Source organism: Hippichthys cyanospilos, chromosome 14, assembly GCF_059441005.1.
Source record: "Hippichthys cyanospilos isolate Australia breed blue-spotted pipefish chromosome 14, RoL_Hcya_1.0, whole genome shotgun sequence".
NCBI classification, from domain to species: Eukaryota; Metazoa; Chordata; class Actinopteri; order Syngnathiformes; family Syngnathidae; genus Hippichthys; species Hippichthys cyanospilos.
Window position 1 is genome coordinate 7177501 of NC_142382.1, and position 24281 is coordinate 7201781.

General features: G+C 39.3%; 4 protein-coding genes across 10 annotated transcripts in view; all 4 read right to left on the reverse strand.

The window, feature by feature from the left end:
- Positions 1–524: 524 nt before the first annotated feature.
- On the reverse strand, positions 525–6458 carry ola1 (Obg-like ATPase 1). Of its 2 annotated transcripts, none has more exons than XM_088434075.1 (11): positions 6355–6458; positions 5973–6070; positions 5769–5912; positions 4672–4799; positions 2855–3030; positions 2700–2780; positions 2520–2617; positions 1837–1977; positions 1143–1239; positions 870–992; positions 525–799 (listed from the first exon to the last, which is right to left on the reverse strand). In XM_088434075.1, exons 2-11 carry the CDS (start codon positions 6068–6070, stop codon positions 698–700), a joined length of 1188 nt encoding a protein of 395 aa, XP_088290201.1. In that variant the 5' UTR covers positions 6355–6458; the 3' UTR covers positions 525–697. The 2 variants fall into 2 exon arrangements, with proteins under 2 accessions (XP_088290201.1, XP_088290202.1); XM_088434076.1 differs by having other exon boundaries at positions 5973–6115; positions 6355–6443.
- An 819-nt stretch (positions 6459–7277) lies between these two features.
- Positions 7278–11683, reverse strand: LOC148412733 (transformer-2 protein homolog beta-like). 5 transcript variants are annotated; one of them, XM_088433790.1, is made up of 8 exons: positions 11501–11683; positions 9622–9761; positions 8801–8948; positions 8503–8691; positions 8305–8417; positions 8088–8219; positions 7948–8018; positions 7278–7870 (listed from the first exon to the last, which is right to left on the reverse strand). In XM_088433790.1, exons 1-8 carry the CDS (start codon positions 11531–11533, stop codon positions 7860–7862), a joined length of 837 nt encoding a protein of 278 aa, XP_088289916.1. In that variant the 5' UTR covers positions 11534–11683; the 3' UTR covers positions 7278–7859. The 5 variants fall into 5 exon arrangements, with proteins under 5 accessions (XP_088289916.1, XP_088289915.1, XP_088289913.1 ...); XM_088433789.1 differs by having other exon boundaries at positions 8302–8417; positions 11501–11681; XM_088433787.1 differs by having other exon boundaries at positions 8302–8417; positions 9622–10366; positions 11501–11664.
- A 506-nt stretch (positions 11684–12189) lies between these two features.
- senp2 (SUMO specific peptidase 2) lies at positions 12190–19364 on the reverse strand. 2 transcript variants are annotated; one of them, XM_088432363.1, is made up of 17 exons: positions 18991–19364; positions 18365–18426; positions 18169–18281; positions 17352–17415; positions 17178–17259; positions 16932–17082; positions 16735–16841; positions 15911–15984; positions 15780–15828; positions 15535–15592; positions 15255–15392; positions 15055–15186; positions 14270–14494; positions 14113–14192; positions 13060–13144; positions 12856–12951; positions 12190–12764 (listed from the first exon to the last, which is right to left on the reverse strand). In XM_088432363.1, the coding sequence occupies exons 1-17, from the start codon at positions 19134–19136 to the stop codon at positions 12702–12704; spliced, it is 1725 nt and encodes a 574-aa protein (XP_088288489.1). In that variant the 5' UTR covers positions 19137–19364; the 3' UTR covers positions 12190–12701. The 2 variants fall into 2 exon arrangements, with proteins under 2 accessions (XP_088288489.1, XP_088288487.1); XM_088432361.1 differs by having other exon boundaries at positions 15911–15987.
- A 1197-nt stretch (positions 19365–20561) lies between these two features.
- pcnt (pericentrin) overlaps positions 20562–24281 on the reverse strand; it is a 39662-nt gene continuing 35942 nt past the window's right edge. The window contains exons 56-61 of the mRNA XM_088433342.1: positions 24017–24229; positions 22458–22681; positions 22306–22385; positions 22098–22221; positions 21339–21457; positions 20562–20949 (exon numbers count right to left, since the gene is read on the reverse strand). Coding sequence (XP_088289468.1) covers positions 20906–20949; positions 21339–21457; positions 22098–22221; positions 22306–22385; positions 22458–22681; positions 24017–24229 — 804 coding nt within the window. The 3' untranslated portion in view covers positions 20562–20905. The remainder of the gene's footprint in view (positions 20950–21338; positions 21458–22097; positions 22222–22305; positions 22386–22457; positions 22682–24016; positions 24230–24281) is intronic.

Sequence of the window (24281 nt, forward strand, 5' to 3'; positions counted from 1 at the left end):
CATTGGTATTTAAAAAAAAAAAAAAAAGGGGAACAAGTTAAAAATGACTTGGCAACGAGTCTAACTCCTAGTGGTATGCAGGCTCCCTCCAGTGGTATACAAGAGAATGATCGCTTAACAGTTTAGTTGTATTTAACTTTTTAGTCATTTTTAAGATTTGCTAGTTTTTTAACTTTTACAGTGGAGCATTACATTTCAGTTCAATCATTATTCAGGCTAAATGAATTCCCATAAATGTATGCATACATTTTAAATAATGTTTCATAAACAAGATATTCTTGTAAGATTTTTTTTTCACACACATACAAAAAAAAACTTAGACTAACAACTATTTTATTGAGGGTCAGTATGTTGGTCGTGGGAGAAGTTTTTTTTTGGGGGGGGGTGTCAAGCTTGAGAATCACTGACTTGGGCAGTTATACTATTAAGCTAAAGATAAGCAACAATTCCATAAAATGATGGTTAGGCTGTAACTTGAAAAATGTAAAAAAAAACAAAAAAAAAGTCACATTGCGGAATCAAGCTTGGTTTTCGTCACATTTTATTGACGCGTGCATATTGATGACGAGGCTGACATGTTTTTTGTTGTTGTTGACAGTCCACATGATTCCAGAGCAGATTGAAGGCCTTCTGTATGTGGTCAATAAAAAGCAAAGCGTAGATGGCAATCTGTTCTTTAAAAATAATTCTTGAATTCTTATTTCTTCTTGGGCGCGTTGGGTGTGTTGAATTTAAAGAAAATGATGTCACCGTCCTCCACCACATAGTTCCGACCCTGTTGCCTGTATTTGCCTGCAGCCTGAAAGGAAGGAGAAGATGATGTTTGTTTTCTAACTTGTTGAGGACAATAAAAACTCGATACGTCGTACCTTGGCTGCGTTTTCGCTGCCCTCCTCTTTAAAGTCTACATACTTCATCACCTCGGCCATGATGAAGCCCTTCTCAAAGTCAGTGTGAATCTTCCCGGCCGCCTGTGGAGCTTTGCTTCCTTTCTGTTGGGTTGCAACGAAGAAAACAATAAGGTTCATCTACAAAATAACCACCGTATTGAACCCCACCCCCCAAAAAATCTTAACTGAGGACAAAAGTTAATCCTTTGATGAACGGCGTCTTGCGAGAAGAACGTTAAAGGACACGCTTACCCTGACGGTCCATGCTCGCACCTCGTCCGGTCCCGCCGTGAAGAAATACTCCAGCTGTAATGCTGCATAGCCCGTCTTGATTATTTTGGTCAGGACACTAGGAGACCAAGTCAACCACATTATGTGTCAAGACCAAGGTGAGAATAAGTTTGGATTTTTTATTATGGCAATTTTTTTAATAGGTTTAGTATTGTCTATAAATCATTAACAGAACAATATAGGGCTGCACAATTAATCTTAATCGCTATCACGATATTGGCTGCCACGATTAATTATGGTGATCCTCTTCCATATTGCATTTAAAAAGCCGGCTAATGTACATGTCAAATCAAACACTTTGTCATTCTACCACTAGGAGGCAATGTTTCCCACATATTTGTATGACAAAAGCTTCCGCCTTTCTCACCCAAATATACAGGTATTACTTACCAGTTGACTGCTATTTGATTAAAATTTGCATAAAAATAAAAATGTGCTTGGGTCTAAGTAACCTTCATTTTTCCATTGGTTTGCACTCTGCAAGTAAGTTGTGTCAAGTCTGTGTGCCACATTTTTGTCATTTCTTGGGTCAATTTGTTTTAATTATTTATTTTAGTTTATTATTATTTATAAGTATCAAGCCTTATTTATATATGACCTTCATTTGGGATTGCAGAACGACTGAAAGATATCATCACAAGTGAGGGTATGTCACCTCTGTGTCTTCTGCTCCTCGCAATATTTTTTCTGCTCCTCTGGCTCCATGTCAAACAGTTTGGACTCCAACGCTCCGCTGAAGGGGATCACCAGAGCGCCGGGGTCGTGAGCGTCCACCCACTCCTTGATTTTAACCAACCTCAGAGAAAAGAAGACACGCCAACTCAACAACATGACAACACGTACCTCCCTATCTCTTTTTTCTACAAGCGCTTGTCCTCGAAAGGGCCACGAAGAAGGCGGAGCCTATCAGAGCCTCTTTCAGAAAGATAGGTCGTGTTTACCTTAGAATGGAGTAAAGAAAGGATAAGCAAGAGAGAGCGAAAACTTGTGATGGAAAAATAGAATAGGAGAGAGAGAGCGAGAGAGAAAACGAGATTGAAGAATAGGAGAGAGAGAGAGAGTGCCCTTGATCTTTTGAGAGAAAACGTGAGGTGGAAACATAGAAAAGGGGAGGTGAGGAGAGAGAGACAAAACGTGAGATGGAAAAATAGAATAGGAGAGAGCGGGAGTGAAAACGTGAGATTGAAGAATGGGGGGAGGGGCCCTACCACTAGTTCTTTTGAGAGAGCGAGAGCGAGAGAGACAAAGAGAGAGAAAACATGAGATGCAAACAGAGAGAAAACGTTAGATGGAAAAATAGAAAAGAAGAGAGAGAAAGAGAGAGAGAGGGAGACCTACCACTTGTTCTTTTTGCGGATGTAATCTTTCTCTGATAGGTTGACCAGGTAGATCATGGGTTTGGATGTGAGGAACAGGTACTTGTTCAAAACCTCAATCTGGAAAACAGGCCACAATTCAACTCAGTGCCCCCCCCCCCCACCCCCCGAAAAATAAAAAAAAGAACGGCGGGCCGCCCACCTCTTTGTCGTTCCAGTCTCGGCAGAAGCGCACGTGTTTCTTCTCGTCCACCACCCAGTTCTTCACCTTCACCATGATGTCCTGAAACGAGAACGCGCTGGGTCGGTCACCCGATTCCCGACCGCGAGGACAGTAAGCGCGCAGAAGGTCCGTACGTATTCGGGTTTCAGCTTCTTGTCATTGCCTCGGACCGCCGTTTTCTCCAGCTTGTCCACGATGGGCGCGATCATCTCCTCGTCCTTGAGCCGCAGCTCCTCGTGGATGATCTCCATGTCCCGCACCGGGTCCACGTTGCCCTCCACGTGAATAATGTCCTCGTCGTCAAAGGCACCTGAGAAAACAATCGCATTGAAGAAAATGGGAGGAGGTTCTTACATTACGCTTGTCTTCAAAAGAGCAGCAAACAGCCGCAGCTGTCAGGCGGTCAGTAGTAGAAATAAAATGAAATTCTGCGCTTGGTTTATAAATACGTGAAAAAAATACTCATGGAATATAAATCTTGTGTGGTTCTGAGTGTAGACTGGGATTTTGGGGATTGGGATTCATGGAGCCCGGACCTCAAAGCAAACATGGTGGCGCAACATTTGGCCGTTATGCTGCACACAAACGAAATAAACTGCCATCATTGAAGGTTTTTGTACATTATTTTCTTGTTATTTTTTTATGTTTGTATCTTGTGTATTATTTTCATTAAAAAGAGACAATAGTAAAATAAAAGTAAAACGAGAACCTTAATAGTTATCCATTAAAGGGTTAGTGTGTAAGATTTTCATTACGGACAGCAGGAGATGCTGCATTTCCCATTGTCCGTAGCTATAACAAACATGGCCGCCTCGGAAAAGTACCGTCCCCAATGTGATATAATTTCATGATAACTAGATCTATGATTATATTTAAAACGTACTTTTGGTCATTAAGAACACATTCATTTGCAAGGTTTTGAAATTTACAATCATTTAATGTATTACACACTGTCCCTTTAAAAGGGAATGAACTTTTAATAATGTGTTGTACTATTATTACTATTTGCACATTTAGAAAGTTTTCATTAAATCAATATTTTTGTTTAGGTCATAATTACAGCAATCCCTCGCTACATTGCAGTTCTGTTATTGCGACTTCACTATATCGCAGGTTTTCATTCATGGCCATATCTTTTTCTGTTGCAGGTTGTAAGGATATTTTCCTTCCAAATTTTCTTTCTTTTGAGACGGACTAGTCAAAAAAACAAAAAACAAAAACAAAACGAAACAAAACAAAAAAACATTTGTTAAAAAAAATCAACCTCTACTCTATGGATTTGCATTTATAAGCATATCTACTCTTAGTTTACCCCGCCCTTTTTCTTCATATTTTATTTCTTTGTAAGTCAGACCAGACAAAAATATCAATTTATGTATTTATGAAAAAAAAAAAAACTTTGCAATTTTCGGTTACTGCGGGTATTTTTGTGGAATGTAACACCACGACAAACGAGGGAAAAGCTTTTTGTTTTCTCTTTTTTTTAATATTTAATATTTACAGTGTACTTAGCACTACAATTTCCTCAATTTCATTTAAACCAAATCAAATGTTTTCACTATTTCTTCAGTATGCACAGTGCAATACATCTTTAAAATATTATATAACGGTATTCCCCCCAGTATTTGTATATTTGTGCAATTTGTTTTCCGAAGATTTGTTTAATTTTTGTCACATTCTCAATGTTACTATGCAACAATTTGTCATAATGTTTGAAATACTTTATGCTGTCTCTAACAGTGCAGTTTCACTCTTATGTTACTCTCTATTATTTCAAATATTTATCCAATATTTCAATTTCATATTTAGGAATATTATGATTGCTCCGGCTCTCGGCCCGTGTAAAAAGTGTTTTGGGTTCAGCGCTTTGGGCTGCACCTGTGCACGTCACTCAAGTTGTTGGGCCAAAGCAACTGTGGGGGCAGACCGACATACAGTCCCGGCGACTCACGTGTCATGTGGAAGATGCCATCGCAGGCGCTGATGTGGGAGAGGAAGGCGTTCCCCAGCCCTTGTCCCGCGTGAGCTCCCTTCACCAGGCCGGCGATGTCCACCACGTTAAGGAAAGCAGGAACCTTGCTGAGGAGAATACGGCACAAATGTTGGCATCGCTGATGTATGGGCACCTAATCGCCAAATTAGAACTAAATCAACTTGCATAAAAAAATGGACCTGTTAGCACTTATCTGGAATTTTTTGGGGAAAATAACTACAGTGGACCCCTCGTGTTACAACGTCCCCGATTGACGTTATTTTCATGTTGTGACGTGGAATACAGAGTTTTTACATCCCCTCTTTATGACATTTTCCCGGTTATGCGACCAAAACAACTGTCATGACCCTAGGGGCTTGGCTGTATTAGTGTTGTTTTGCCTCCATCTGCTGGCGTTTTTAGGTAATTGCACTTATATACTATTGCCGTCTGCTTCCATGCAACGCGTGACTACAATGCTGGTCTGCTATTGGTCGGCGACCCCTCACGGAGATGCTAGATGCTATTGGTGGCCTCACTTGTTTCAAAAATGGCGGAACGGTAAAGCTTTGTTCGATTGTGAGTGGATATAAAAGCGTATTAATAGTGCATTTTACTGCTTGATTGTTAGGGTTAGCCATGGGTGCCAAGATTGCTAGTGATGTTAAAGAGAGAAGTAAGAAGATGGTTTATATGGAAACGATGCTGGAGATAACTCTTATTGGGGAATATGGGCATAACAAGCATCATTCAAAGGTAAATAAATCCAAGGTTTGGATTGCCCGTCATACGACGAATTCGCCTTACGACCCCAAACGCGGAACATATTAATCTCGTAACACGGGGGCTCATTGTATATGCAGTAATTTTGGCGCACTCTAAGTGAGATGCCAAAATGGCATCAAACCCTTGTGGAGGTGACAATCTGTTTCAAGGAATTGAAGTGATACATGATAACGAAAAGGCAAACTATGTCTGGGAGGAGCCTGGGTTGTTAGTGGAGAGTCTGCGGCACTGTAGAACTTGGCTACTATCCATTGCAAATAGTGTTCTGTGTCAAACACACGTATACAAACCTAGCTGGTTTATGATACTGGCACAGGAAATCAAAGCGTTCATCAGGGACAGGCACTCTGCTCTCGTTGGGGTCGATGGTGCAGAATGGAAAGTTCTCGGCTGCTGCTTGGCTTTTGGTCAACACGTTGAAAAAGGTGGATTTCCTACAAAAAAAGAAAGTATTTAATGACAAACACGCCTCAAGCGTCTGCATTTGTGCCTACCCGACGTTTGGCAGTCCCACAATTCCGATTTTAAGCGACGTCCCGAAGCGGCCAATCAACGGGGCTTGCTTGGGTGCTTCTCCCTTCTTTGGAGCCATCTGCAAGAGTGGCGTCAGGTTACCATTCAGCCACGACACATCCCCCTGAGGAATAGTCCTACTTTAATGGCTTCTACAGAAACTTTTTAGGTTACGTAGCTTTACGCTAGCTGCGGTGAAAACGTGGAGCTTGACTCAAACAGGATTTATGCTAACGTTAGCAGGCGGCTAACGTGAGTCACACCTTAATATGCAAGAGTGATTCACTGACCATTTTGCCACGCGGTCACTAATCTTAGGCGTTAAAATTTTAGTTTAAGTGCATAAACCATTTTCACCTGTACCTTTTTTGTCTATTTCTACGTGCAGTGCACTTCAGCGACAGGGTCTCACACGGAACACTCCGCTGGGAAAGACTGCAGCGAAAGCGAGGCGGAAGTGTTTTCGCAAGAGAGCTTTCCGATTGGCCGGAGAAAGAGCGGTGTAGTTACGTCATAGTAACGCGACGTGATGTTAAAAACCACATGGATAAAAATAGAAACAAAAATACACGCACTCGCTTTTGCGATTTCTTGTTTTAGGATTTTTAAAATAGAATAGAATTTACAATAGAATCGTTGGTGTTTTAACAGGCGAACAGCTCAGACTATCGGTCTGTGCGAGTACGTCACGGCTACGCAGAGCTATTATCGCAAATACAGTACAAAAAAAAAGTGTTTTCATGTTTTTCTTCAACTCGATGTTTAATGCAACAAAATCCACTAGAAATATAAATGCTGTACTTCAACAGTCGACCGCTCCGATTTGGGGGTTGAGAACTGGATATTAATTTTTAATGTAGGATTCGTTAGAAAATGACCGCTTCGCTCTGTCATAGAATGCTTCGATATGCAGTACTTTTGTTTTGTCGAAACTCATAACAACTTGGTACATACACGTTATGGGAATATCAAATTATTTTTTAGTAAAACGGAGGCAAATGGGAAACATTTGCAGATCTTTAATCGGCCAAATCAATCCCCTTAATGTGTAATATTTAGACCGTTGTTATTTTGAAAACCCACTATTAATTTCCCTAATGTGTGAACATTCGCTCGCTGTATGGTTCGTCTGTGACGGCATAATGCGCGTGCTGCATTCTTGTAACACCTGTAAACGGTAACTCTAAAATAATCCACCTCGTGTCTAAGAAAACAATCATTCGCATCAATGAACTCTCGTGGCACAATTTTCACAAAAACGTAGATCAGAAAAAATATTCAGACTATTGGCAATGCATTCCACTTTTATTTGAAAAACCTCATGACACAATGTGTGACGCATACAAATCAGAGCTCCATTAGGTTGTATATGACAAACTGCAGGGACGCAAGCAATTACTGTGGTCGGAAATGAACATTGAATGAACACCTAATGGAAACTCACCGTGTCCTACATTAAGGACTTACTTTATGAACTGTGTCTTATGAACAGACTACAATAACTGCAATACTAGAAATACATGGACAGGGAAGATTGTGTCAAGACCCCCCCCACAAAAAAAGTAGAAGTTGACAAAACAAATTGTTAAAAAAAAAAAAAAAAAATGCTCAAACATCCAGACTCAAACAACACATTCACACTACAAAAAGGAAAAAAAAAGGAAAGCAAAAAAAAATCCATTCATTTAAATGTCCCCTTTTTGGTTCAGTGTCCAAAAAACAAATGTCCAGATTCCAGCAACAAAACTTACCAAACCACACTGTGCACATTATCCTTGGGAACTGTAAGGTATTTTTTTTTCCATGCATTTGCAGAGTGCATGTGTGCGTGTGGTCAAAACATCTAAAAACCAAGGACAACTCACTGCTCAGTAGTGACCTGTGAGAAAGAAGAAACATGATTTATTCCATATGCTAAAAGTGCTTACTTGAGGAAATAACGGGCATCAAACATACGTGGGGAGTAAGACCGTGATCTGGATCGAGAGCGGTACCCTCTGCTGTAATACGGCGATGGAGATCGTCGTCTATCGGACGCATACAAACCATTCAATCGTCAACCATTAATCGCGCGACGAGGGCCGCCGAACGCTCACCTATACGATCGGTACTCCCGGTCATCGTAGCGATCGTAGTCGCGGTCGTAACCCCGATCGTAGCCCCGGTCGTAGCCTCGATCGTAATCTCTCGACATGCGTCTTGAAGAACCGCCTCCACCGCCGCCGCCACTAAAAACGGCAAAAACAAGAGGCGCGACTTTATGGAAAAGGGGTTAAAAAAACAGAACAGTGGGTTCACGAAGACACTGACTACGTAGGTCGTCCCATGTAGATGCCGGGAGTGGGGGTGTGCGCTCGTTTGGTAATGGAGAAATCCACGCGGATTCGTCGGCCATCCAGTTCCATCCCGTTGGCGTGCTCCTTGGCCTGAAGAACACGTTCAAATTTTGCACCGCAGCCATTTAGGAGGCCGGGCGGAGCCTTCAAGCAATTGCATGTAAGCGAGACTCACCTCCTTGGAGTCCTCGTAGTTCTCAAAGTAGACAAAGGCGAAGCCCCTGGAGCGCCGGGACTGCTGGTCGTACACTATGTTGACGTCGGCCAGCGGGCCGTACTTTGAGAACACTTCTCGCAGGTCCCGCTCGGTGGTGTACAGGCTGAGGCCAAACACGCCCAGGCAGGTGTTGGGGTCGGGATTGGCCTGTTGCCGAAAGGAGGAATATAGCAATGAGCGCAACGCTGACCTTTGGACATTCTACATATTTTTCTCACGCGTAAAAGCGATCGGGTCATTGATAAAAAGCAATTACCCGGTTGCCAATATGTCTGCGGCGGTTGGACATGGGCGAGCGACTGTGGCTCCTCCGCCGGCTGCCAGAGCGGCTTCGGGAACGGCGGCGGCGGGAACGGGAGCGAGAGCGCGAATAGTTTCTGCGCGAGCTTCTGTGAGAACGGGACCTGGGAAAAAGTTGCGGTGCCCACAGAGAGTAAGTCACTTCCGTTTTTAACTGGTAAAACAAAAAATCAGATCATTTTTCTGATAAAAAGAAATCATGGCAGCTCATAAAATGCAAATTATTGAAGTCACTCAAAGTTGGCCGCTGGCGCCACTGGGAGGTTTTGAGGCACCAACACAAAAATTTCTATTGCGCCCTATTTGTGAGCTGCCGTTGAAAGGATATATGCAAACATCGGGACTTCAATATGTCCAAAAATGAAAAGATTTTCAATGTTCAATGGCAGTAAATGAGTCCAAGGGGTTAAAATGTTTTTTGGCATACATTATGTGTATCAAAGGTAGAAGCGGTGTCTTGTGTTTGGTATCGTGATCTCTCAAGGGTTGACAACGTAATAAAGGTATTGTCTGGGGAAAAGTGGTATAAAACAGTTCTTTTTAGAGTTCTTTTTTTGCCTCTGTTCTGGCATGCTATGGACCAAACACACAACTGAGTGAGCGAATTTTATTTTCCTGTCGAATTACCTTTTTTTTTTTTTTTAAAATAAAGGGAGAGTTATTCTTTAAAACATTTTTCCTGTTGAAAATGTCCAAATAAGTGGACTATCCCTCTAACGGCGAGGTATCAAGGCCCATCGTGTATTAGCGGTACAGTATGCAACGACCGGGTCTTACCGAGATTTGGATTTGGATCTGGAGCGTGAGCGAGACCTGGACCTGGACTGCTGGGAACCATCTTTGGATCGCGCGGGCGAGCGGCTGGCTGATTTTGCCGATCGCTGAGGGGAGGAACTCCCCGAGCCAGGCTCTGGCTCCTGGACAAACCGGACGGCAGAGTTCAAACAAAACGCATCGCATTGGCGTCGAGAAAGAATGAAACAAAATGTGTGACTCCACTCGCTCTTAAATCCCTTTAGAAGGACCATTTTTTCCCCCATATTTTGATCACATATTTTTTTGTGGGTGACACAAACATCAAATACATTGAAAATGTTAATTTTTAGCTGATTCATATAAATAAATGAGTGTGTTGGGGCGCTAGCGAGTGAGAGTTACAGATAGAGAAACATTTATCATGCATGATTTAAGAAATAGAAAAAGAGTAGCAATATAATAGGCTGTTAAGAAATTACTCCTACCCGGCCAAACTTTGATCATAACTTCATAACTTCTTTTACTTCATAACTTCAAAACAACCCGCCATTTCTTCTTTCTTCTCTTTGACATTACGGCGTCTTTTTTGCTCCTCTTCCCCAATTTTACCATCTGCCATAACAACACTAGTCGAGGGATAGGATCTTGAGCGCTTCTTTTTTCCTGCTCCCAATACATTAGCATGCATCAACGGCATTGGCTTCAAACATAAACAACTTCGCATCTGAAACGTCTTCCGCCTTTTTTTCTTTCTTCCAACCTCAACCTTGACAAAGAACAAACAAGGGAGTGATAAGGCAAGTTGGTTGGTTTGGTTGCATTTAAATACCAAGTGGTACAAAAAAAAAAATAGCAATTAAAGATTAAATAGACAAAGGAGTATATTAGGGGCCACACCGAAAGGGTGTAACAATATGACCAAAAAAAAAAAAACCCTGTACAATTGCATTTGGAATTGTAATATAATTGCAAATAGTCCATATAATTAAACTTCAACAATAAATATTGCTCTAACTTATTCTTTACGTTGGTTGTGATTTCGCATCACATCTAATGGATGTGTCTTTCAGTTAAAAATATTTTTTTTATTGGTGCAAAGGACTGTGGGATACACTTGCAGTCTATTGACCATCAATTGTTCAGTTTGCTAATAGTATATCGCAATGTTGATATATTTTTTATAAAAAGTGGCTATTTTATTATGGGAAATATATGAGTGCTATGAAAATATTACAAAATAACGACCATGTAATTTTAGGACGCTGCGGACATGTTGGCGATAGGCCAAAGCCTCAGATGAATTGTTAATAGAAAAAATTATATGACATTTTCAATTGATTCAGAAAATTATTCTTTAATTGGTACAAACATTTTTGAGAACGTGTATTGCGTAAAACGCGTAAATTAAATATTCCTGCACGATGTAAACGCAACACCACGACGGCCATTTTCTCGTCGTGGTTATTTTAAACATTTTTTTTCAGTGACGCCCTAATTACTCCTTTGCCACAAAAGATCAATATGTATAACACAGCATTTATTTAAAAAACAGAACATTTAAAATCAGACGATAATGTAGACTCTAGCTTTACTATTGTAGGCAACGTTAATGTCAGTTGAATGAAAGCATGGCCGAAGGCGGCGCGGCCTAGTAGGACGAAAGCTTTGAAGGCCGCACGTTTAATAAAAAATTAATAACAGAAATAAGATTAGAATATAGATAAACTAAGTAATGCATCACAAAAACATATGCATTAACACATTCCTTAGTTAGATTTAAGAAGATCCGTTGATATAACCACGACTATACAGTTAACACTGTAGCTGGCAGGCTAACGTTAGCTTAGCATTTTTTTTTCCCCGCTCGGTAAATTCGTCGAATTACTTAAATAAGACTCACCTTGTCCCTGAATTCTTTCTCGTTGTCACTCATTTTCGCGTAACTAGTCGCTTTTTTCGCTAAGCGAGATAAATATGCAATATCGTCTCGATTTGTAGCTTTTGGAAAGCTCAAATCGCCTAAACAACGCCGCAAAGGAAAACTGGTTTGATCTGACTTTGATCGGCGCCTCTACGGACTTCCGTTTTTTTTTTCAAAATGAAATATATATTTCCGTTTTAACATTGTGAAAATAAAATACTACAAATCTTTCTGTATGGACAAACGCAGGCGAAAATACGCGATTATATGAAACGCCAAAAGGGGAGAAGGTAGTGGCGGATATTTGAAATTGTTCCATTAAATGTTAAGAGGGTATGTCATATTTTCACCGCAGTTTTGGTTGCTGTTTCCCATTCATGCATAAACACACTCATTCTTAAACGCACTCTACACACAAAAAACAATCACGAGTAAAATTTCACCTTCACAAACCCGATTTTTAAAAATTCACTCCATGTTTTGAAATATTAAAAATTGATATTGATCTTTGTATGGATGTTAGGATCTGGAATGTCTGATTGTTTGTACATATGTGATATTGTTTTATATTTTGTTTTTTAGCGTTGTTCTACTGATGTGTTGACAAGGAATTGTTATTGCGAATTGTAAAAATGATTAGGTGTCAATTAAAAAAAATCAAGACTACACAGGTTTATGAAATTTATTTCAAGGGGAAATAAAGCAACAACTGAAAATCACATTTTAAAGCATGAACTTAAACATGCACTTGTATGCAGTAGTTTGCTATGCAATAAATACTATAGCAGAAGTGCCTCGCATCTCTTAGCAGTTCAATAACCGGGTAAAACAAAAATATACAATCATTCAGTCATGTCATAAATAAATACAAAAAAATATATCACTGCATGCTTGTCAAGCTCCGGAGTAATGCTTGAATAAATTAGTGTGCCGACTTTGGGGGCGGGGGATAGAAACAACCTGTTTTGTATGACAACCTCTCCAGTTTCAATGTGAGACCAACAAAAGGCACTTGTGGCAGCACTCCCAACACAAACAGAAGTTGTCTTTATAAAAAAAAAAAAAAAAAAGCTTGTGTCAAAATAATGTCTCTAATTACAACTCAGAGATTAAACAGGCGAATATTGTGCATACACTTGAAGTCCCTTCACAGGTGTTTGATGTTGATGCGCTGAACTTGCTATAGCAGCTTCTGATGCACAATTTCCCAAATCATCAGCTTCCGGAAAAGAGGCATGTGCCACTGCAGACAAGATATGTTGCTTTAAAGTCTGCATACACTCCACAATTGCTATCATTGACTCACTAAATACATATGTGCTTCATGAGCATACCTGTCGAAAAGTGAGGGGCCTTCCTTTAGCAATGTATTGGGCGTATTTACATGCAAACACGCCACAGTCGCTGCCATTCTTCTGCTGGGGAATCTCCTGAAAGTAAAAAAACATCGGATGAAATAGGGTGAGTTTGTTTTATTCTTTTGCGATTCCAAATAATTGCAGCCATTAATTGGAGTGGGGTATAATTGGGATCCTTACAGTAGGCCGCAGGCAGCTGACCGTCCACTTGGTTATGTCCAACTCTTTTCCTTTCTTTGCTTTGTGCTCCTCCTTCAGGTAGAGGCTGAAAAAACAAATAAACAAACAAAAAGACTCAGCGTGAACTAATTCAGTGCATTTTGGGGCCTCAGTTACCTTAAAGTGGAAAAAAAAAAAAAAACAACTGAAAAATATGTACACCTGGGATTGAATGGAGATTTTTAAGACGTAAAAATAGGTACTTGGCATTGAATGAGTTGATAGAATGTGGAGGTGGGTGTGTTAATTGGCTGTTCTGAATGAGCTAATATATAAATAAAACTAAAAAAAAAATAAAAACGAGCGGACTAACTTGAATAAACTACTCTGGCATTCAAACTAGGGACAGACAGATGGCCTGGATGATTATTAAGCCAACATTTCAGTTATTTTGAAATTTCAATGTATTGACAGTAGAAATCTTGGTTTTACTAGCATAAAGTGACTTTTAATTTAAAAGTGATGACGCTGGAAGCACTTTCTGGAAGAATTACAAACCAAAAATGTCTATTGCACCGTGTAAGATTAAAAAAAAAAGAAGTTAATATACATATCCTTATAGACATTCCTAAAAAAAAAATTCTATTTTATTTCTGAAGCCTATTTTCCCCCTTTTAACGCAATCACTGACGTTAAAAAAAATGGAAAAAATGGATCTTTAACGTCTATACCCGTCAATGGCATTGAATGAGTTAAACTTTCTTTTGCAAAATTTCAAAATGAATTTACTCCAATAATACACTCTAAATTTTCCCTGGGTGTGACTAACAAAGCCGTTCTTTGGCAGTCCATTGAAATCGGATCATTAACATCTACAGCCGTCAATGGCAATGGAAGTTACTAAGAATGAATATCTTCTCCAAATACCAGTGATCTGTCTCCTTGATAGTTGGTATTGGCTCAGAAAAAATAAACACATGGCCCTTTGTAATTCAAACACTTCTAAACAAAACAAAACAAAACAAAAAAAAAAGTAAAAAAGATGGCAAGAGGGAAAACACAAGCAAAACTTACAGCATCAGAGCGCAAACGGCCTCGTTTCTTTGGCCCATCGAGTCGTACAGCTTGACGGTCTTTGCTTTCAAATCGATCACCTAAAAAGAAAAGTCAATTATGCATTCTCATTCTTACTACTTTTTCACGTAATCCCCGTGCGACGATTTCCACTCACAGCCAAGGCCCAGTGGACGCCCAGGTGTAGCGGGACCAGCACCACGTCGTAGAGAAAGATGTCCACGGCTTTGGTCCAACGCTTGACGGCGGCGTGCCCTCCGGGCTGCCCGCCCGGACTGCCGCGAAGCTTGGGGTAGAAAAAGGTGCTGAAGGAGTACACCCGCCTTCCCGCCTCTGGGTCGGAACACTGCTCCATGACCAAGGAAAGGTAGAAGTTCATCACCTGTAAAACAAACCATCAAAACAAGATGAAACCATTATTTTTAGAGGTGCAACAATGAATCAATAAATTGACAAACTGATCATCAAATCAACAACTCGAATTGTTTATATGTCTTTTTGTTAATGTCAAAGCATTAATACCTGATTCCTGTAATCCTCCTTTCCTCAAATAAAACATTTGTCCGTTTTGGAAAAAAAAAAGATAAAAATATGTGCATTTTCTGACGTCACGGACCAAAGCAGGAACCGAGTCACGATATTCACCTTTTGTATTTCGCACTGTTAATTTGAAATCATGTCATGTGTTTTAACCAAGGGATGAAACTTTTTAAAACATAACCTAAATTTTCCAAAATAAAAGCAAATATTTGACTTTGATCCAACACAATGATAATTTGTCTGCATTCACAGTCGTTGACAGATATCAGAGAATATTTACCATCGGCAAACTGAAATTCTGAGGATGTGGGAGATTTTACTTGAAAATGACTTCAACTATATCCACATGCATACAAACACACACAGTCTGTTTAAGGCATTCAAAGTAGACGCTCTAACTACCTCATCGTTGAGCCAGCCACCTTCCTGCAGCGTGGCCAAGTCTCTCTGCGTGATGCGTAGCTTGAAAGCGGCGCTCAAAACTAAGTTGGGGTCACTCTGAGCCAGAGCGCTGCACACCTCCGTCGCCATTTCCTGCAAATGCGCAAATACGGCTAAAGCGATCAAACGCTGGCCCGAAAGTCCGTAGACGACATCCCTACCTTCGTAAGTCGGGGTATATCGTCGTCGGCGTGTCGCGCGTGCGCGGCCAGCATCGGGCTGACGGCGGGTTTCACTCGGTCCACTAGGTTGAGGCGGGTGGCGACTTCTGCTGAGAGGTCCATCCCGGCTCCTGGTTTCTAAACAACCCGGGAGGATATGGAGATGTACAATCAATAATAATGCGTGAACTACACGTATCGAGAACAGTTGAGCGCTTAACATATTTTTGATATGTACTAAAACAACGCCCAAAAAAATAATAATCTTTGCACATCTTACATGGTGTCTGTCATCCAGCGCTCCTGTGTAAGACTTGCTGAGCGGTAGGGGAGCCCATCTGCAAGAAAATAGAACGCATTAACACCCACGGTTAAGACAATCACCAGGAACATTTCCGAAATGAAGATGTAATACAGATGCTCAACTTGGCTGATTTGGGCAATCGTAAGTTAAACAATGGCTTTAAATGACATCTGAATTTAAACAATGTAAACTATCCCCATATAAGCAATAATGGCACCAACCTGTTCTTATTTACAGGTGCAATTCTCCGAGCGAGCACACCAGGGCAAGCTGTTCGATCACAAACGACAATCATTAGCATATTTTACTGCTTTGATTTTGTATCAACATGTAGCATTAAAAATTTTTTTACCGGAATGTGTCATCTTTTTGGGGGCTGACTCAAAAGGTTTCCTTGTCGCTGTGTGTTCGCCTTCCGTGAGCATTCTGCTGCAAAAACAAAGAGCAGCTGATGAGAAGTCTAACAGGGAAGGACATGCGAGTAATGGTGTTGTAGGTAGTAAAACCTGCTCGGAAAACCTATTAAAATGAATTGAATTTGAAAAAAGTACCATGAAAAATCGAATTGTTTTCTCAGCTTGTGATTCCTAAAGTGGGATATGCAAACTCCCTTGAGTGGTACAAAAAACATCAACAGCCAAGTAACTGTTCAGTTGCATGAAACTTTTTTTTTTTTTAACTAAAATACACTTAAATTTTAACTCATTCACTGCCAGCCTATGGATGGATAGCTGTCAACAACACTGCCAAGTCAGTATAATTTTAAATAATGATTTTTTTTTTTTTTAATGATCAATTCAACTGTTTGGTGTAAAACGTCCGAAATACGGCAATTATGATGGGGGGGCATTTTGATTCAACAGATCTGTATCGAGAAGGACGAAAAATATCTGACAGTTGCATCGGTTTAATGGGCAAGAGGCTGAAATTTGGAGGATTGAAAGCGTTAGGTCCGTTCATTCATTCAAGGATTCATTGATGATCAAAAATAGTTATCAATTGATTTGATTATTGATTAATCATAGCAATTCTATTCCACCCAGTAAAACACATTTGGATCACAGTTGCAAGACGCAATGTTCAAGTATTGGCATTTGAGTATCTGCAAGTACTTTTAATCAATCGGGAGATGATCTGCGTTGATGTAACCTTGGTGTATAGTATGTTTCTACTCACGCTTTTGGTTTTGTTTGATTGAAAGGAAGCGGTTGGCTTTTGTTGTATTTTTCCGTCACTAACTCCAGAAGGCGTCTATAATGCTCTTTGTCATTCTGCTTGATTGCCTATGGGAAAAAAAAAATCCAGTTGTGATTAATTTCATGCCCAAAATGAAATGACTTGAATAAGCGCAAAAATTCCCAGGCTTAAGATACCTCTTCCACGGTGAGACTGGGCTTGTAGCGTTGAATGTGTCCAAAGCCGTTGCAACTAGTTTGATCAGTGTTGGGCATTCCTACACTCACAGTGGGCCGTGAAGGCAACAGCTGGAGTGAGCTTCTCCTCTCAGAGGACAATGTGCTTCCGCTGTACACGTGCGACAGAGGAGTTCAGACCCGGAACACTTTTCATGTAAAAGACAATTTCTCCAAATCCGACTCATATCAAAACAAATTGCTTGCCTGAATTTCTTCATTGAAGGTGTCAAGGAACTCTGGAAAGGATTGGGCGCGGCCCTATCGCTCAATCCAATCCCTGGTTTATCTGCGGGGATTGAACCAAATTATAACAAGATTATACAGGTTGCATATGGTGGATAAACAACATTTTTGTTCAATTTCTAACAATTCACACACCCATTCTCCAGTCAGGGCTCGTCAGCCACGGCGTGTGCAGCTCATCGATTCCCAGAGTGACAGACTGGATCAACACAAGAATTTATTTCAGTCCGAGCCATTCATTTAAAAACAAACAAACGAAAACCCTTCATTATATCTACTCAAAATTCTAAAATCTTAGACTTCCTTTCTGAATTTAAATCCATTTCCAACCCTTTGCTGATAGAAGCACGACAGTGACGTTATTCCCTAAGCAAGTTTTGCTCGTTCTTTATTTTGAGCAGTAATGTGTCTCTGATTTACACAAAAGTAAGCAATCTAAACATGGCTTTTTAAATATCTCAATTCAGTCATATAACCTCAGGCAAAAACCATCGAATCACCAGTCGCAGAGGATGTTCATGCTGTTTAACTTTGTTTAAAAAATAAAAAAATCACAGACATGTAACCAAACTAAAACTCATCTCAAAACGCCAATTTCTGGCTGCAGGCAATATTAAAACTAAGAAAAAAATATGGTAGTTAGTAACTGTTACTTTTTAGACCAAGCAGAAAAATAAAAATAGGGAATCACCCAATCCTGGAGGGAAAAAATGAAATCATGGAAATAAGAAAAAAACAACAACAACAACAGTATAGTAGATAACCCAATGTTTTGTCTTGATTTCCTTAAGTTTTTTTTAAGCTAGAAAGTTGTCATTAGAAATGACTTTAGTTTTACCTGATGTCTGTGAGCTGCTTTTACTTCTTTCTTTTTACTACCAAAATAAACTGCATGAACATCCTCAGAAACTGGTGATTCCATATTTTTGCTAGGGGTTATAAAACCACAAACCTCCGTGTCCTTATAGTGTCCGTGGTCTTTGGAGGTTGATATCAGTGGCTTGCGCAAGCGAAGCAGGCTTGCGACCCCGGCCACGGTCTTCTTAACAAAACTTATCACCACATCTGTTTAAAAAAAAAAAAAAGTAAATCATTAACAACTCATTCTGAAGAACGTGCAAGAAAACTATTCGTTATCATGCACAGACCTCGTCTTGGTCTTTTAGCCGCAACTTGCTCGCCCTGGCCAAGGCCGTCTGCTGCTTCAACACTGGAAGGGGGATAAAAACATCATCGAGTTTAGAAAAAAAAAAGTACAGCTGATTTTTAATCATAGTTGTTCTAGTGTGATTTGCGGATTAGTTTCGTCATAATTTTCGTGTACTTCTAAGGGCGCTTTAGAACAAATCGACAATATATTCTAAACATGTATACCTCTTCTTGTGCACACAATATTCAAATATGAATTTATGCATAAGCAGTTTCCCCATATAAAAACGAATTACTGATATTAGGGTGCATTAGGTAAATTAGGACATGTTTATATTTAACATGCTTAGATTTGAATCTGATTCATCCACAATGTCGTTCTTGATCTGATTTTATTCATTTTTGTTTCCTGGTTATTTCAACATTGATAATAGGAAAGCATATTTACGAATATCGCTAGTATACGTTCTAAGAATTCTGTACGTGTCAAGTTAAGCTAACTAGCTAGCTTGCTAGGATAATGCAATATAACGAACCCCGAAGACACAAAATGAGAAGTTAGCCTGTCAGATAAAACAATGACAGGTTAAAAAAATTTGTGGAGTGTTTTTTATGCGTTATTAACCTCTGGTAGTTCCTCTTGACAGGTCTGCCGTGGTTCCCTCCCCGTCTCGCGAGCGTGCTCGTTAGCTCCCTGGTCTTAGCTTGGCGATTTCCCTCCGTCGCTGGCTCAAACAAAGACGAGATTCCGTCAAATAACCATTCATACATCACACACAAATAGGAATAGATGACGAACGGGTCCTCTTCACGGCCCAGGACGGTCTTTCTTCGTTTCAGGTTAATGCCGAAACAGGGTAAAAAAACAAACAAAAAAAAAATAACACGACGTGATAGTGTCAGAATTGATGCTAGCTAAGTTTACAGCATCGGAGTGGCGATGCGCGCTTGGGGTAATAGGCCTCGTTTCGCCGAATGGGCGGAGTTTAATGTTCCAACAACTAGACAGCTTTACGAAGCTAATGGAGTCGTACGTGGTTATAAAACGAGCGCACCTAAATACGTTCGGTTGGATGACGTCAGCGGATGATGATTGGCTGAGGCTGAAATCACGTGTCGAATTACGTAATTGTCAACGCGTTTTCGAGGGAACATAATGTAACACTAAACATTACGTACACTTGTAGGATTAAAAATATATTGGCTAGAAAAATATATTACAGTATACATTTTATTATTTTCTAAAAAATACTGCTTATAACGCTTGCAAGTTTGTTGTCAAAATATGCCTCAATATTTTATTTTTAGCTATTCCGTATTTTGTTAAGCTTTTTTTATTCTTCATAATTAACTATGATCATAATTGCAACTTTTAGCGCGATCCAACTTCTTTCTATACTTTGCTTCATGTTTAGTTCTGTTTTATGAATTCTCTATAACAGGAGCATCCAAACTTATTACTTTGAAGGCCACATTCAGAAAAACCCCAAAATGGCAGGGCCACTTTTGTTTGTGTTTTTTTAAACTATTAAATACAGTAAAAATCAATAAAGCAAATAATTATTCATTGCCTATAAAATGGACTTTAAATGTATAAAGTTTATTTTTATAGTACATTTATAGTAATCAATTACTTTTCATACTTTAGTACATTTGGTATTTAAGACTACTAGCAGTCCTAGTACCCTAAATTAATTAAGTATGTACTGGGTAACGATGAAACTACTAAATTTAAGTACTTTATACCCTAGTTATTTGAATAAATAAAATAAAAACTCCCTGTGTCAAGGCTTTTTTTTTTTTTAAGTGACGAGATGAATTAGATTTTTTATTTGTATGCTTGTAACACTGTCTACCATCAAACCTGTTTATTCCTTTTTTAAATAACATTGCAGACCACATCAAAATGTATTTTTAGCATATGTGTGGGCCGCAAAAATGTGCCGCAAACGGCCCCCAACCCATAGTTTGGAAACTCCTCTATAATAGTGTTTTTCTAGAAAGGATTCTACAATCCGTTTGACATACGGCTATTAAAAAAGGGAAAAAAAAAGTCTGATAAATGAAGTTAGGCGGATAAAAGCGAAAACAATAGGGTGGAAGGACAAGGAAAGGAAACTAAGGAAAGAAGGTTGGATGGAATACAAATGTGATGTTTTGATATCACCTAAAAACAAAGACCAGCCAACTCAAAGCTTAAAAGACATCAAAAAATATTTATTATTAGAACAGTAAAAACATTAATACAAAAAAATGGCCGGAATGAAGTACAACCAGCTGCACGGCTCAACGACTTTTCAAAACGCACACTCAACAAACGTGCGCAGTACATTTGCTGATGTACGACACCTGTATAAAAATACAAACGCTTAAAATAAGCAGGAAAAAATTGTCGTTCGTAACTTTGAGATGCATAGGGAAAAAAAATGTACAAAAGCTTCAAAAATTATTTTTGCACAAAATTATACCCCATGTACATGTATAAAACAAACTTTTGAGTATCACATTGACTAAAGGCATAGACAGTTGCACTGATGACATCAATGGTCACCTTTCCTGGGGTCACGCTGGAGAACAGAAGGACCTGAAAGGACAAAAATACATACATTAAAAAATAAACAAACAAACAAACTACATTTGGTACCTTGACCTAAAAATTTGAGCTAGTTCTGCGCTTTGGGGACTTCAGGGCCCATTTTACTCTCGAGTCTATGCAATATATATATATATATATATATATATATATATATATATATATATATATATATATATATATATATATATATATATATATATATTTATTTTAATGGGATATGATCAGAAAACTTGTGATATCTTCTGTTATTTAAGGGGAGTCTTTCTCCCTTGCCGCCACTGCACCACAGTGTATAAAACGGTGACGCAAACATGGTTGCTGTGGAGCTTCGAGGCATTTAAAACCATCAGTGCTGGACATCTTTAAATCACGCTCACCTGGCTTGGAACCGACAAATCGCTGATGGACCTTCTCCAGGTGATGGATGTATTCACTCAGGGATTTTTCTGGATCTTGGGATGTTGCTGCCGAGGCCAGATTTGAGCTGGAACCGGACCTAGAAAAACAGGAGTTGTCAACTTAGTAGCAGAATTACAAATCATAAAAAGAAATAGATATAAAAATGTCATTGAGGTGTATTTTGAGATGCAATGCTACCCGGAGTCTGTCACGCAATGCATGATGGGTAACCTCGGCTCCTGGTTGCATTGTACCGCCTTTAGTCATGACTACGTGCTATGCTAATAAAGAGTCAACGCTGAGTCGTAGTCCGGAGTATCAAGACTTTTCTCCCAACCCAAAGTACCGTATTTTCCACACTATAAGGCGCACCTAAAAGCCTTAATTTTTTTGGTGCACCTTATAATCAGGCGCGCCTTATATGTGGATCAATATTGAGAATGGGGAATGAAGTGATAAAGTAAGCTTTATCTGTTTCTTTTGTGTATTTACAGTTGAACAAGGTTGCTCATACTGACATTGAGTTATTATGCTATTGAGAGTTTAGAGTTATTATTTGAGTTATTACTGTTATTACTTTGAGTATTACTATATTGTGATTGAAAAAGTTTGAAAATATGTCATTAATTGAGGGTGCGCCTTATAATCCGGTGCGCTTTATAATCCGGTGCGCCTTATAGTGCGGAAAATACGGTAATCTGCAGCCATTTGTCAGTCTGCATGTGAGGTGAGCACACCTGTTGTGCAACCTGAGTGGTGATTTGACGTGTGGAACAAGAGCAGATGCTGCTTCTCTGCTTGGGGGAGACTCCGAAGTCAATCGAGGCTGCTGCTGCTCTCTTAAAACCTCGGCTTTCAACCCTAGGATGGACATGAGGAGTGAAAACCCGCTGACAGACATTTCATGCACACACACACACACACCTTTGCATCTAAATAGCTGACCTGGAGCGTGTCCATTAACGGTCACACACACAGGTAGTCGTCTGATGGCTTTCTGCCACTTCCTGGTTAGGAACTTAATTCTGGCGAGAGAAACAAGCATTATCATGCGGTTCCATTTTTTTTTTTTTAAGTCCCAGTCATCTGAGCCACACCTGGAGACGGCGATGACCGCTCGCACCACCGAGCGAAACCTTCTGAGGGGCCTCCAAGGCGAGGGCGGCAGGGACGGCCGTACCCCCATGGTGGCGATCACGCACAGGGTGGCCTGCTCGCACTCCTTGAATCCTCCGAGGAGCAACAACAGGTAACGTTTCTGAAAGACCAGAGCTTTCCGGAAGCTCTCGGCCCGCAGGTAGCGCTCGTATAAACGCTGCACCTGTAAAAAAAAAAAGAAAAAAAAAAAAAAGAGCCTCAGGACTTGTAATTTTTTTGGTTTCTTTAATCATACGTAACTATATTATCCATCCCATTTTATGAAAGGATTTTCCTTTCAAATTTTAGTTTGAGGGCACAATATGCAGGTCATAAAACATAATTAAAAACACATGGACAGTGAATAATCATCTATGTAACATGGTTTAATGACTACACTAGATGCTTGAATGCTTTCCTGCCATCTTGTAGCACCTACGTACAATTACAAAATCCTTTTATTTATTAGCTAAAGTGTTTAGCTAAAGGAGGGTATAAAAAATATCTGGTACTAGTAGAATGAAGTACCTAAAGTAATCATTATATTATATATATATATATATATATATATATATATATATATATATATATATATATATTATATTATATATATTATATAATTAATATTATTAAACAAATTCTTCATCGATTACTTTAGACAAAAAATAGCAGATTACTTTGGTATTAAGTAATTTAGTATTAGAGTAATTGATTATATTAATACTTATTACATCGATTACTTTAGTGATTAATTGCATGAAGGAATGGATTATTTAGTACTTGATTACTTGAAGTAATCAATACGTAAAAAAGTATGCTTTCGTGATTAATTACATGAAGGAATGGATTACTTTAGTGCTTGATTACTTGAAGTAATCAATAAGTAAAAAAGTATGAGAGTAATTGATTACCCTAATACTTAATACACTTGACTACTCTAGTGATTAATTACATGAAGTAATCAATTAATTTAGTGCTCCATTACTTGAAGTAATCAATTAATTTTTTATTTCATTACTTAAAGAAAACATAATTTTAGTACTTCATTACCTAAATGTACTCCAAAATTTTAGTTTTTCATTACCTCAAATAATCTATTATTTTAACTCTTTCAGTAGTAAGCGTTATTGGAAAATGAAAACTATTAGAGGGATAGTATATTTAGCATTTTCAAACACCTGTCGAGGCCAACGGAATATTGTTTGAATATTGTTTGCTATGTCCATGTAAATATGGGCGCTATCATATGAAATATTGACTTTTTTTGGCCAAATGGTGGGATGACACAAACCAAAAAACAACAAAATCAAAGTGTAGTTTTCATGAGTTTCCATAGACTACGGGCCAAGGATAAAGCCAAAAGGTCTAACTTTGCTTCCAAGAATAGCATATTGTTCTTTAAAAAAAGACAAAAAACAAATAATCCCTATTTTGTTCCTATACAATTGCAAGAATGAAACAAAAATGAGAAAAACAAAAATAAAATGGAAAAAAATGGAAAAAAAGCCAGCCGACGAACCTTGTTGGGAGCCATTTCGTTGAGCGGGATGTTTTCACTTTCCGTGGCGACTTTAGCCAGCTCGTTCTCGGCGCGGCACAGCTGGCGCTCCAGGCGCGTGACTTTATGTTTGAGGGCCGCCCTCTCTTGGTTCAGCGACGTCACACTAAGCGTCAACATGCTGTTCTCGCTCAGCAATTTCTCCATCTGGCCTGACGAGGCCATGGGCACCATCTATGGCGCATACGGGAGAGAAAAAAAATCATCATCTTATTAGTAAATACAG

Bases quoted from the DNA above. Each gene is read 5' to 3' on its own strand.
- ola1 (XM_088434075.1), bottom strand. From the start codon at position 6,070: ATGGCTCCAAAGAAGGGAGAAGCACCCAAGCAAGCCCCGTTGATTGGC. The intron at 4,800-5,768 runs GTTTGTATACGT...TATTCTCCTCAG, and splicing joins CAGTATCATAAACCAGCTAG to CAAGGTTCCTGCTTTCCTTA. The intron at 1,240-1,836 runs GTGACATACCCT...TTGGTCTCCTAG, and splicing joins GAGGAGCAGAAGACACAGAG to TGTCCTGACCAAAATAATCA.
- LOC148412733 (XM_088433787.1), bottom strand. From the start codon at position 9,959: ATGAATCAGCTAAAAATTAACATTTTCAATGTATTTGATGTTTGTGTC. The intron at 8,418-8,502 runs GTGAGTCTCGCT...CGTGTTCTTCAG, and splicing joins ACTACGAGGACTCCAAGGAG to GCCAAGGAGCACGCCAACGG. The intron at 8,220-8,301 runs GTCAGTGTCTTC...TGCCGTTTTTAG, and splicing joins TACATGGGACGACCTACGTA to TGGCGGCGGCGGTGGAGGCG.
- senp2 (XM_088432361.1), bottom strand. From the start codon at position 19,136: ATGTATGAATGGTTATTTGACGGAATCTCGTCTTTGTTTGAGCCAGCG. The intron at 18,427-18,990 runs GTTAATAACGCA...TCCCCCTTCCAG, and splicing joins GTCAAGAGGAACTACCAGAG to TGTTGAAGCAGCAGACGGCC. The intron at 17,260-17,351 runs GTGTGTGAATTG...CAATCCCCGCAG, and splicing joins GAGCCCTGACTGGAGAATGG to ATAAACCAGGGATTGGATTG.